At 48.3% G+C, this 14,097-nt stretch overlaps 1 protein-coding gene across 1 annotated transcript; it reads left to right on the top strand.

Moving 5' to 3' along the window:
• Window positions 1-370: 370 nt before the first annotated feature.
• On the top strand, window positions 371-13,567 carry LOC116887595 (mucin-21-like). The gene is given in 6 exon segments (XM_032889217.1): window positions 371-411; window positions 11,203-11,450; window positions 12,672-13,039; window positions 13,122-13,126; window positions 13,412-13,460; window positions 13,463-13,567. Coding segments are annotated over 6 exon segments (816 nt in total).
• The last annotated feature ends 530 nt before the right edge of the window (window positions 13,568-14,097 follow it).

Raw genomic sequence — 14,097 nt, 5'->3', positions numbered from 1 at the left:
GGAGCCTAGGCTGGTCATTAAACGGCAGCTCTTCCTTCTCCCGAGGCTCTCCCTGGTGGGTAGATCTTGGATTTCTTTTTGGAGCAGAGCTGGGTCTGGACTCCCTTCTCCCTGCATGAGATCTGCTAGGTTGGTTTCTGCCTGTTCACAGATGGGACAGCCTGGCTTTCTCTCCCACAACCAGCCAAAGGCAGAAAACCACCCATTCTCAGGGCTGCGCTCCCATGGATACTGGTCAACCACACTAGGGATTCCTCCTTCCCTAAACCTCTGAACCTCTGAGTTTCTATCTACAGGGCCTTTGTAAACGCACCCGTGGTCACCTTGTTCGCTGCCATGGTGTCCTTGCCTTCCGTATCCTCAGGGGATAATGTCGGCACACGCCCGCCGGCCATGCTTCCACTACACTCCGTGAGACCACAATAGCTTCCCTCTCAACCGCATCCTCCACCAGAATGTCTGTGCCAATGAGGGTCTCCAGTGCACTTCTTGGAGCCACCAAAGTCTCCAAAAGAGCCGCGGGGTCCCCAGCACTCCAGATGTTGCCAATTTCTCTCTGCAGCATCTCCATCCATTCCGCCTTCCAGTTCAGGCTCCGAGGCCACTTAGAGACCCTGGACAATGGTGATGACCTCCGCAGAAACTAGAGCACATGATAGGGCCACCACTGGTTCTGTTACTGCGACTCCCGGAAGAGACTCCACGCATGATCTCAACAACTCCTAAAATACCCTTGGCGTGGGTGTAGCCCTGTGGCAGCATCACCAACCTCATCCTCAGATCAGAAGGTCCAGACAGTCCTTCCTGTTGGGGTTTAAATCTCGGCCCGCATCCAGGCAGAACACACCAAGCCAATATGGTTCCACATGGAGAGGTTTAATGAGAGAAGAAGAGTAGAAGAGGGGAGGAACAAAGACTGGTCACAGGCATGTGGGGGATGGGGAGGAGTGGATGGGGAGAGAAGGGACAGGGACAAAGAGGGCAGAGAGCAGAGAAGAATAAAAGCAAGAGAGAGAGAGGAGGGGCCAAGCAGCTGTCAGGTACAGCTGGCTGTTGCCAGGCAACTGTGGGGCGGAGCTTACCTGGCTATTGCCAGGTACCCATGGGGGTGGAGCTTAGACAGAATACCAACACTTCCACTAACTGAATACCTTTCCCAAAGACAGCAATGGTTCCCCGTATAATAGGGTCAGGCAGTATCAATAAGCACACTGTATTTAGTCAGGGCTCTCTAGAGTCACAGAAGACATGGGATATCTCTCTATATGTTAAGGGAATCTCTTGGAATGGCTTACAGTCTGCCGTCCAACTAACCCAACAATGAGAAGCTGGGAATGGGAAGACCTAGAATCTAGTCGTTGCTCAGTCCCACGAGGCTGGGTGTTTCAGCTGGTCTTCTGGAGAAGTAGGTTCCAACAGACGTGCTGGCAAGTAAGTGCAAGCAGGTTAAAAACAAATCCTTCCTTTTTCCATTGTCCTGCTGTAGACTCCAGCAGAAGGTGTAGCCCAGATTGAAAGTGTGTACCACCAGGCCGGGACCTAAGCTGTTCTTTACTTAGAATTTGCTCTGTCCAGGTTGGCCTTGAACTCAGAGATCTGTTTCCCTCTGTCTCCTGGGATTAAAGGGATTTTGTCTCTGGATCAAAGGCCTGTGTCTTGGGGTTGGGGATTTAGCGCAGTGGTAGAGCGCTTGCCTAGCAAGCAAAAGGCCCTGGGTTTGGTCCCCAGCTCCAAAAAAGGAAAAAAAAAAAAAAAAAAAAGGCCTGTGTTTTGCAGCCTCAAGATCTGGGTCACAGGTGTGCCCTCCACTTGTGGATTGTAGTTCCTTCCAGATGTAGACAACTGGGAACAGCCATCGCGCCTACAACCGACAAACGCGGTCAGACCAGGTGGATGTTTCACCCCTGTCCCATAGTTGCTATGCGTGGGGTAGGGCTGAGTTTCTGTACACGAAGAATGAGCATGTGTGGGAAAAGGGAGAAAAAGCATCATTTTGGTATCCAGATAGATTTTTTTGGTGACATTTATAAATTCATTTATAAAATTCATTTTTTTAACAAGTTTTCATTACACGCATTTACTGACCGCAGGAGGTGGAATGCATGCATGCCACAGCTGACACACAGAGGTTAGAGGAAAACATGGAGAGATACATTCTTTCCTTTTACCATGTGAGTCCTGGGGGATTAAACTCAGGTCCTCAGGCTCGGCAGCTGGCACCTTAGCCCTCTGAGCTGTCTTGCATACTCTAGAGTGAACAGGACCCGTGCTTCAGACCAAGCTCTAGATTGGGACATAGACTTTGGGTACCTTCACACAATCTCAGGTAGGAAACTACCTTCCAGTTCCTGCCTCAATTTCCCTCTATGATTGGCTGTAACCTAGAGTTATAAACCAAATAAACTCTTTCCTCCCCTAAGTTGCTTTTGGCCAGATTGTTTCATTGTAGCAACAGAACGAGACAATATGACTTAATGGAGCAGGTGTCCTCTCCAAAAATAGCCTGAAGGAAAAGGGATGGCTGATACATCTCCAAGGGAATGTGGAATTGGCAGGAGAGCAAACAGTGCTCAAGGTAAAAGGGAAACTGAGTCAACCGCTGTGACACACACCTATAAAGCTAGCACTCACAGGGCTACAGCGGAGGGACAAGAGTTTGAGGGCAGTCTGGGCTACATGGGGTGACCCTAGGTAAACAAACAAGCCCAGGTTGGCATAAAAGATTAAAGAAGAACAAGGAAGCAGAAAGAAACCCATGGAATTTGAGCTCAAGTTATTTCGCCTTTCACAGACCAATCCAAGTGATCCTGTCCAGGAGTGGATCTGGCTTAAATCTAGAACCCTCCCTGCAGATATAAACTAAAATGAAATTCATCCTACCTAAAAGAAAATACAGGTAAAATTGCCAATCTCTTGATGTGGTACGGGGAAGGGTAAGAAACATATGCCCTGAGAAACAAACAGTAAGTTTAAGTATTTAATATAACTTTCAGCTAGAGTCACCCACTCCGGGTCAAAAAAAAGATGGCAGATGGGGCTGAGAGAAATGGTAAGTTTAAGAGCATTTAATATAACTTTTGGTCTGAGTTCAAATCCCACCACAAGGTCACTCAAACCATCTGCAATGGGTCAGACCTATGGTCCTGTCTGAAGACTCCTACAGTCAATGTTATTATAATAAACTTGGGGGTTGGGGATTTAAAAAAAAAAAAAGATGGCAGACTTGCCTATGGTCCTGGGTTCGGTCAGCCTCCTAAAAAAAAAAAAAAAAAAATAAGACTTGGAATTTGTTTATTTATTGCTATTTATTTCTTTGAAAAAGGGTCTCACTGTGTAGCACTGGCTGGCCTGGAGCTCACTACATAGACAAGGCTGACCTTAAGCTCACAAAGATCTGCCTGTGTCTGCCTCCTAAGAGCCATGCCTGGTTCTTAGGTGACTTGGGTCAGGACCAAAGCCTTTTACACACACACACCCCACAGCATGCTCTCAATATTCTGGTAGCGCTAGGAATGTCCCCCTTTCCACGCATGTCCACTTCCCGTGCAGAAACTCAGTATTTATTTTTGCCTTGTGTGTGTGTGTGTGTGTGTGTGTGTGTGTGTGTGTGTGTGTGTTGTCTGCAAATGCACCACCTGAGTGAAGTACCCCGGGATCCAGACTAGGATCCTGGATCCCCTGGAACCGGAGTCGTAATTGGCTGTGAGCCATCTTGTGGGTGTTAGGATCCTGAGTCCTTTGGAAGAACAGTGTTCTTAATTTCTAAGTTATCTCTCCAGCTCCCTATAAAGAATTTTAAAATAAATGAATAAACAAGTAAATAAATAAATAAATAAAAACAACAGATTCATCTTGGTTTAACACATTGCTGGTCTTCTAGAGACACAAGTTCAGTATCTAGTACCCACAGATGTTTGACTCAGCCCCAGAGATCCAATACCCTTTTTTTTTTACCACCCCACACCAATAAACGTTGCCCTTTTATATAGGGTCTCTCTTTGTAGTCCTGGCTGTCCTGGAACTTGATTTGTAGAGGAGGTTGGCTTTGAATTCACTGATATCCTCCTGCCTCTGCTTCCTGAGGGCTAGGATTAAAGAGGTATACTATCATGCCTGACATAAAATTTTGTTTGTTTGTTTTTTAAAAAAGGAAAAAAAAATGGAATCAGGTGTGGTGGTTCATGCCTTCACTCCCAGTGCTCAGAAAGCAGAGGCAGGGGGATCTCTGTAAATTCAAGGCCATTGTAGTATACATGGCGAGTCTCAGGACAGTGAGGGCTACATACAGAGTGAGGTCCAGTCTCGAAACAAAACAAATAAGCCCCCCCCCCCAATCTTATAACCCAATTTAAAGAATCCTCAATTGGCCATGCCTGTGTGTGCTTGGGAAAACACACACAGAACATGTGTTCTCTGAGGAAGGCCGTTTCCTCAGCATGGCTCTCAGATAACATCTACAGGTGACATTCTCAGGGAAATCTACATACTGTCAGATATCTTAAATGTAAAACGAGAGAAAGCTAAGGAGGAAACAACTCAAGCTGGCTCGGGTCCATAAAGACTTTCACTGTTAGAAACGTTAAAAGTAGGGGTTGGGGATTTAGCTCAGTGGTAGAGCACTTGCCTATAGCAAGCAAGGCCCTGGGTTCGGTCCCCAGCTCGAAAAAAAAAAAAAAAAAAAAAAAAAAAAGAAAGTTAAAAGTAGAAGCAAAGGGGTTTAAATGTGTGTCAGGGCTTCAGACCTGCCCGCAAAATCTGTGGTCAGATTTAGGGTTTTGGGTTTTTTTTTCATTGTTGTTATTTTTTGTGAGGGGTAGGGGTTAGATGTGTTCGTTGAGACAGGGTTCCACATAGCCTAGGTGGGCTTCGAACTTACTATGTGGCTGAAGCTGGTTTTGAACCCTGTATTCTCTCTGCTTCTCCCTCCCAAGTCCTGGCATTCCAGGCGCGTGCCATTACACCCAGTGAGGTTGATCAAGCTGTATTCCTCAGTTTCCCTCGTGTCTGCGTGCAGCTTGTATGACCATGTTCGGCTGATGGCACATAAACCAGTAACGTCTCTCACGAAGGAAAAGGAATGGAGTAGAATTAAAGCCAGGGGTTGTAGGTAGCTGTGGTGGTGGTGGATCAGCCTGGCGTGTGTGCAGAAGGCTCAGGGGTTCCATCCCAAGCACCACACAGACACAAAAGGAAAAACAATTGCTGGGTGTAGTGGTGTAGGCCTAGCACTAGGGAGGATTAAGGCGGGGATGGGGGTCTGTAGTTTGAGCCTAACCTGGGGGCTACAGGGCAAACCCCGTCTCAGAAAGCAAACTCCCAGACCACAGAAGACAGAATGAAAGTGCTTACGGCATTAGCGCGTGACCTGAAGATGAGTCATGGGGATTAATAAAGTGTTCCAACCTTCCTGCCTTGAGGACGAGTAGAGATTAGCCCCATTTAGATTCCGATCGGTACACACGGTACAGCTTTTGGAAGGTAGCTTGAGTCAAAACCCTGAATTTGCATCCAAGATCCCTCCTTCCGGCTATGTCTGGATTGGGCTGGTAAGGTTCTTTTCTTAGAGAGCCCTCAGTACTTTTTGGCTGTACAGTAAGGGTTGCCACAAGACTGGAACCCCGCCTGTTACTGCAGCCTCTTGCCTTAGTCTCAGGAGTGGCCCGTCGTGGCCACAATGGAGACCTACCTCCTAGTCTTACGTAGCACGCCACATCCCTTCCTGTCTCAGACCCATTCGTTCCAAGCTGCCTCTCGCCTTCCGGATAGCTGCCAGCTTTCTCACCACAGGTCTTATTCATGGAGAATGTCCACTTGCCTGCACACGGACCGGCAGAAATGTTCCCCGTACCCCCCCTTCCCCACACCCCCAACGCCCAAGCCCTCTGCTCACATTCATTTAGCCGACCATGCAGGCTCTGAGCCAGCAACATCCAAGTGTCTGGACCAAACTCAACGCTCGTAGAGGATTTGGACTGTTCCTCTTCCATTAGACTCAGACTCCCAAAGCAGAGTCTGTGACTCACCCTGGTATATGCTATGGAAAGACGCCATGTTTGGAAAGATGAGAAGGGTCCTAGGTGGGAAAGCTCCAAGGGCGGGGCACACCCACAGTTCAGAGTCAAGAGGCCTAGGAGGCCTTTGAGAGGGGTCGATGCTTTCCTTATGGTCGGGACTTTCTTGGTCTGGAGAGAACAGGGAGAGAACAGAGGACCTAGTGTATTCCCAAAAACCCTTTCTTCATATCTCACCGTGCGATCCATTCCATTCACATGTGCTCCTGCCATGACATCACCCACCATGACATCGTCCATCATGACATCATCCATCATGTTCCAACGAACAGTCTTCACCAGAGCCGAGTACTGGGGACTGCCTGATCTTGTTTTTTTTTGTTTTGTTTTGTTTTGTTTGTTTTGTTTTTTTGGAGCTGGGGACCGAACCCAGGGCCTTGTGCTTGCTAGGCAAGTGCTCTACCACTGAGCTAAATCCCCAACCCCCTGATCTTGTATTTTGAGCCTCCTAAAAATGAGCTAAATCAATCTCTCTCTCTCTTTTTTTTTTTTTTAAAGTCTCCAGCTTCAGGCATTGCCCAGATTAACAGTAATTGTCAACTTAGCACAGCCTAGCATTATCTGAGAGAAGTCTGGATGGAGGAATATACCTGGAGAATATTGACCTATAGGCATGTCTGTAGGAGGCCATCTTGAATATTGACACAGAAGTGTCCAGCCCACTGTGGGCAGTGCTATCCCGAGGTAGGTGGTCTTTCTCTTTATAAGAAAGCAAGCTGAGCATGAGCTGGCAAGGGAGCCAGAGAGAGAGAGAGCCAGAGAGTGAGAGGAAAAAAAAACAGCCATTCTCCATGGAGTTTCTGCCTCAAGCTCCTTGTATCTCTTCTCTGACTTCCCTCAACGGTGGGCTGTGACCTGGTAGTGTAAGCCAAATAAATAAATCTTTCCCTCCCTCGGTTGCTTTTGGTCAGGCTGTTTTGTCACAGAGACCAAACTAAGACGAGTCCTGTGTGATAACAACAGAAAAATGAACAGAGAGCGTGAAGATGGTTCCACTGAACCTGGGTCTTCTCTCTTCCTCAGTTGATTCAGTGGTGACGTAGGGTCCTGCCCTTCAGCTGAGATCCTTGGGGCTTCTCCCCTGCTCACGTCAAACCGCAGAATTTCTTGACCAGGAAACGAATGAGCTAGAACAGGTTTCTGACCCCATCCCTGCCTCAGGGGCGGGTCCCTTCCCTCTGACAATCTTGATCTTTCCCTTTTCTCTTCCTGTTTCAAACCCGGCACAGTGTGATCGTGCCACTCTTTGTCTTAGTGCCATCCCCCTTGACCCCTAGGCCATTGCCTTCCCAGGCCTGTCAGTACGGTTTCCTTACATACCCACACCTGGCAGTCTGTCAAGATAAGTGCCCGGCCTCTCCTTGGCCCACAGGAACCTATAAAGGTCTCAGCCACACTTTGGTGATGAGAACAAAGGTGACAGCCCAGTGCGGAGGACACTTGACATCTCAGGGCATCGGGCCACCTCCTCCCTAGGCACAAAGCCCTTAGAAGAACTGAGCTCTTGGGAGCTCATCTTTACCTCCTCTTTCTCAAGAACTCGGCCACATTTTGGGACCCAGGTGTCTCTGCCTGCCAGCCACAAGGAGGCAGAGGAAGATGCAGAGGGAAAACCATCTCTGGTGCTGGCTGCTTCTGCAGCTCCTGCTTCTAGAAAGTGAGTGATTTTTATCTAAATGTGGATGGTCTGGCTGCTTTTGAGGAGGTGGGAGGCGTCGGGGGAATGGTGTATCATCGCCCAGGAGCCAGCAACGGACACCGTGGGCTCTGGTCTCACATTGCTTACGACCTAAGTCACGGTTCCACTTGTTAAGTACGCCGTGTGGGACCGGCTTTCCCAGGCCCCAGTGTATGCATCTGTGAGGGGGGATAACCTGTGTGGTGTGGGCTAGGTGTTTAAATAGTGAGACTACTTGACTGTTTTTAAAGTGTCCTTTCTCTTCTGTCTGTAACCCTGATTCCAAATCACCCTAAATCAATCTTAGACCTAGAAGAATAGGGTCTAAAACTCTAACTGGGCTGGCCCAGGCCTGTAATTCCAGGTACCAGGGAGCCTGAGGTGGGAAGGTGGCAAGGCTTATCTGGGTTACGGAGCAAGTTCAACAGTAGCCTTGTCGATGGGGTGAGACTCTGTCTTGAAATAACATAGCATAGGATAAAATAAGAGGCTAGAAGTAGCTTGTGGGCAGAATGCTTGCCCGGTATATGGGAAGCCCTGGGTTTGGAATTCAGCAAAAGATTTAAAAAAAAAAAGTCAAGTTGAATCAAACCAATGGAGCTGGGCGTGGTCCCTCATGCCCGAGGTCTCAGCAGCCAGCCAGAGCTACCTAGCAGGACTCTGAAAATTTAAAAATGGGCAGAGGATAATAAGTGGTGTATTGGCAAGTTAATTTTAAAGACAACCGTGATCATAAAGGAACCGTAATCATAAGTTAAAGGAAGGCTGCCTGAGTGAGGTGGTTGTGAAGGAAGCACCATCTCAGGTAGACGGGAAGAACCTTCTGGATTCTACAAAAGAGCAGAAGGGTGAAAGTCCTCGGTGGGTTTAGTTCTCACTGGGTTTCTTCCAGGAGGCTTCCGATATGTTATAATAAAGGCTGGGCTACTGACCTGTGTAAGAAACGCTCCCCCTCCGTGCCTCTCAGCACAGGGACCTGTTCATCTCAACATGCAGGAAGCTGAGGCAGGAGGATGAGTAATTTCAAAAGACAACCTGGTACAGAGTGAGCCCTCTCCAAAAAAAAAAAAAAAAAAAAAAACCTGTCACCTTCCCCACCCCACATTAACTCTTTTCGCCCCCCCCCCCGCCCCCCCCTTTTTTTTCTTTGTGGGGGGCCGCGTGCCGGGGGCGTTTTTCTGGGGTGGGGGTTTTTTTTTTTTTTGTCCAGTTGTGTTTTCTTTTTTTCTCTTGTTTTGTCTGACATAGGAATGCGGTGGCGGGGGAAAAAAAAAAAAAAAAAAAAGAAAAGAAAAGAAAAAAAAAAAATCAAGCCAACTACAATTTACTTATTTGGTCTGCATGCATATCTGTGCACCCCATGTGCACAGAGCTGAGGAGAGCAGAACGGGGTGTTGGACTCCCTGGAGCTGGAGTTTAGGTGGCTGTGAGCTGCCTGATATGAATGTTGGGAACCAAACTCGGTTCTCCCGAAAGCAGCAAGCATTCTTAACCAGTAAGCTACCTCTCCAGCCCGTCCTCCAAACTATATTTTAATTCGTTAATTTTATCCTTTAAGACGTTCCTAGTCCAATCCACCCCCTTTCACTTGCCTGGTCTACTTTGGGTCACCCTTGGCTGCCCTGCAAGAAGGAACCATGACCAGGGACTGTGAGACGAATAAATCCTTCCTCCTTTAAGGTTGCTTTTGTTGGAGATTTGATAATAGCAACAGAATACATTAAATATTTATACACATGCACACCACACACACACAGATATAAAACTTTTATCCAGCTACCTGGTAATTCTCGACCCTCCCCGCTCCTGTCTGCCTGTTTCTCTCTCTCTGTCTCTTTCTGCCTCTGTGTCTCTGTCTCTCTCTGTCTCTGTGCCTGTGTCCTTGTGTCTGTGTGTCTCTGTCTCTGTCTCTGTCTCTGTGCTGTGTCTCTCTGTGTCTCTGTCTCTGTCTCCTGTGTCCTTGTGTCTGTGTGTCTCTGTCTCTGTCTCTCTCTGTCTCTGTGCCTGTGTCCCTGTGTCCCTGTGTCTCTCTGTCTCTCTGTCTGTGTCCTTGTGTCTGTGTGTCTCTGTGTCTCTCTGTCTCTGTGCCTGTGTCCTTGTGTCTCTGTGTCTCTGTCTCTGTCTCTCTCTGTCTCTGTGCCTGTGTCCTTGTGTCTGTGTGTCTCTGTCTCTCTGTCTCTGTGCCTGTGTCCTTGTGTCTCTGTGTCTCTGTGTCTCTCTCTGTCTCTGTCTCTTGTCTCTCTGTCTTTCTCTGTTTCTCTGTCTCTGTTTCTGTGTTTGTGTGTGTGTGTGTGTGTGTGTGTGTGTGTGTGTGTGTGTGTGTGTGTGTGTTTGTCCATAAGCATCTGCACATTCATGCTGTGTTTGGCAAATGCTTACTACTAAGGTGGGTGCTCCTAGCCATCCAATTCCTTCATGGTATATTTTTTAAAACTTAGGGTTTTTTTTTTTAATGTGAGAATATGGAATATTTACCATCAGATAAACTCAGACTTGCTTTTTTGATGTCATCATGGCTCTTATTTTGTTCAGCTACTTGTAGGATTTTCTGTTGTTTGTTTAGGCAGGGTCTGCTGCAGTCTAGGCTACATTCACTGTGGGGCTGGAGCGATGGCTCAGTAGTTTGGAGCATGGGCTGCTCTTCAAGGACAAAGTTCCATTCCCAGAACCCACATGGTGGCCAACAACCATCTCGAATTCCAGTTCCAGGGAGTCCAACACATTCTTCTGACCTCCAAGGGGACAAAGAAAATATCAGTGTTTATAATTATTGATTGCATAACTGATGATAAAGGTGTCTACAGGGCACCACTGGATAAAATCACCCATGTGATGAATTTGACAAAGGAGGAAGCACTGCAAAATCACCCATGTCTGATTGTCTTTTTTTTTTTTTTTTTTTTTTTTTTTTTTTTTTTTTCGGAGCTGGGGACTGAACCCAGGGCCTTGTGCTTGCTAGGTAAGCGCTCTACCACTGAGCTAAATCCCCAACCCCGTCTTTTTTTTTTTTTTTTTTTTTTTTTTTTTTTTTTTGGAGCTGGGGACAGAACCCAGGGCCTCGCGCTTGCTAGGCAAGCGCTCTACCACTGAGCTAAATCCCCAACCCACTACTTGTCTTTAATGGTCTTTCCTATTCAGAAAAAAACTTCTAATATACCACAGGATCTGCCCTAACTAACTCCAACATACGCTCCAATCTTGCACCAACAGTGACCAGCACAGTCTCTGCCTCTTCATCCATCCCAACCACCCCTGGGTCCAGCACCAGCATAGCTTCCTCCTCTACATCTACCCTGACGACCACGGGGTCCAGCACAGCCTCAAACTCTCCATCCATCCCGACCACCACAGGGTCCAGCACAGCCTCTGACTCTTCATCTCCCCTGTCTTCCTCTTCACTGTGACCAGCATAGCTTCTTCCTTTACATCTACGCTGACCACCACTGGGTCCAGCACCAGCATAGCTTCCTCCTCTACACCCACCCCGACGACCACTGGGTCCAGCACAGCCTCTGACTCTTTATCACCCCTGTCTACCACTGTGACCAACATAGCTTCTTCCTCTCCATCCACCTCGATGACCACTGGGTCCAGCATAGCTTCTTCCTCTCCATCTACACCAACCACCACTGGGTCCAGCACAGCCTCTGACTCTTCATCGCCCCTGTCTACCACTGGGACCAGCATAGCTGCTTCTTCTACATCTATGCTCACCAACACTGGACCAACATATAGCTTCTTCCTCTACCATCCACCTCGATGACCACTGGGTCCAGCACAGACTCAAACTCTTCATCGCTCCTGTCTTCCACTGTGACCAGCATAGCTTCTTCCTCTCCATCTACGCCCACCACCACTGGGACCAGCACAGCCTCTGTCTCTACATCGCCCCTGTCTACCACTGTGACCAGCATAGCTGCTTCTTCTACATCTATGCTCACCAACACTGTGACCAACATAGCTTCTTCCTCTCCATCCACCTCGACGACCACGGGTTCCAGCACAGACTCAAACTCTTCATTGCCCCTGTCTTCCACTGTGACCAGTGACCAGCCTAGCTTCTTCCTCTCCATCTACACCAACCATCACTGTGACCAGCATAGCTTCTTCCTCTCCATCTACACCAACCATCACTGTGACCAGCATAGCTTCTTCCTCTCCATCTACACCAACCAACACTGGGACCAGCATAGCTTCTTCCTCTCCATCTACACCAACCAACACTGGGACCAGCATAGCTTCTTCCTCTCCATCTACACCCACCAACACTGGGACCAGCATAGCTTCTTCCTCTCCATCTACACCAACCAACACTGGGACCAGCATAGCTTCTTCCTCTCCATCTACACCCACCAACACTGGGACCAGCATAGCTTCTTCCTCTCCATCTACACCAACCAACACTGGGACCAGCATAGCTTCTTCCTCTCCATCTACACCCACCAACACTGGGACCAGCATAGCTTCTTCCTCTCCATCTACACCAACCAACACTGGGACCAGCATAGCTTCTTCCTCTCCATCTACACCCACCAACACTGTGACCAGCATAGCTTCTTCCTCTCCATCTACACCCACCAACACTGGGACCAGCATAGCTTCTTCCTCTCCATCTACACCCACCAACACTGGGACCAGCATAGCTTCTTCCTCTCCATCTACACCAACCAACACTGGGACCAGCATAGCTTCTTCCTCTCCATCTACACCACCACCTGGGACCAGCATAGCTTCTTCCTCTCCATCTACACCAACCAACACTGGGACCAGCATAGCTTCTTCCTCTCCATCTACACCAACCAACACTGGGACCAGCATAGCTTCTTCCTCTACATCTATGCCCACCACCACTGGGTCCATCACAGCCTCTGTGTCTATATCCACCCCAACTACCACTGGGTCCATCACAGCCTCAAACTCTTCATCCACCCCAACCACCACTGGGTCCAGCACAGCCTCAAACTCTTCATCTTCCCCGACCACCAGTAGGACCAGCACAGCCTCTGTGTCTACATCCACCCCGATAACCACTGTGTCCAGCACAGCCTCAGACTCTTCATCCACCTCAACCCCCACTAGAACCAGCATAGCTTCCAGCTCTGGCTTGAGCACGGCCCACAGTAACCCTATACTGACAGTTTCAACTGGAACACATATCACCTCCAGTCACACTGGGACTCCGGGGATGGAGGTGAAGCCCAGTGGGTCTCTGAAGCCCTGGGAAATCTTTCTCATCACCCTGGCTTCTGTGGTCATGGTCACGGGACTCTGTGCTGGGCTCTTCATTTATGTGGTGAGTACCTGATATGTAACAAGCTGCTTAGGGAAAGAAAGGGGGTGCGTGAATCACAGCAGCCATGGGTCTGAAGCAGATGAGGTGAAAAGGAGATTAGGAGAGTTACAAGCAGATACAAGAAGCTATAATCAGAAGAGTGTATCCACGTCCTGGGGTGTTCACTGTATCCATGTCTCAGGGAATTCATTGAATCTGAGCAAATCGGGCCAAGAGGAGTGGAGGCCAGGGGGAGTTTTAGGGAAGGAGATGGTTACAACATAAAGGAAGGGTTGTTGGGAAGAGAGGGGGATGTTACAAAGTTGCCCATGGTAAGTGACTGGGAGGAAGGAGGAGACCCCGCTCTTAAACTGTGGGTTCTCTTTCTAGAAGATATCTGTCTCTGAGAAATGCTGTTGATGGAATATTCTACAACCCCACAACTCTCACCTTGGTCCTGGAGGATCCCATATGACTCGGGGCCCTACTTCTTCCTGGAGGAGACCAGTAGTAACCTCTGAGGTCATAGAAATGAATGGGCTATGACTATTGCCGTGAAGCCCAGGACCTCGTCCTTCTGAGGAGACCGAGCCACCGCTTCTTCTGCATAACCCTTTAGGAGTCCCTTTCTAGCTTTGTTCCGGCCCCTGACATCCTTGAAAAATCGTTCTTCTCTTCTGTCTTTACCAGACCACATGAAGAAGGATAATGCATTGTTTGGTCATTTCACAAAGAAATAAAACACCCAACGTGGCTGAAGAGAGAATCTATAGGCATGGGTGGGGATCTAGAGCTCTGAAGGAAATTTTCCGTTCCATGGGAGAGCACTCGGTTACTAGAAGCCATGTGGCCTTCCCAATCTCCACAGGAAAATCCAGAGGCATTGTTCAAGATCTGCGTGTGTCCACTGGATCCAGTATCCTGGAGTCAGTTGTTTTTTTTTTAACCCATTGCTGTCATAAGATATCATGACCAAGGCAGCTTACAGAAAACAGAGATTATTGGGGGCTTATAGTTTAAGAGTCCATGCACAGAATGGCAGAGAGCATGGCAGCATATAGGCAGCATTGTTGGAG

Source organism: Rattus rattus, chromosome 18, assembly GCF_011064425.1.
Source record: "Rattus rattus isolate New Zealand chromosome 18, Rrattus_CSIRO_v1, whole genome shotgun sequence".
NCBI lineage: Eukaryota > Metazoa > Chordata > Mammalia > Rodentia > Muridae > Rattus > Rattus rattus.
This window is presented reverse-complemented; position numbering and strand designations above follow the sequence as displayed.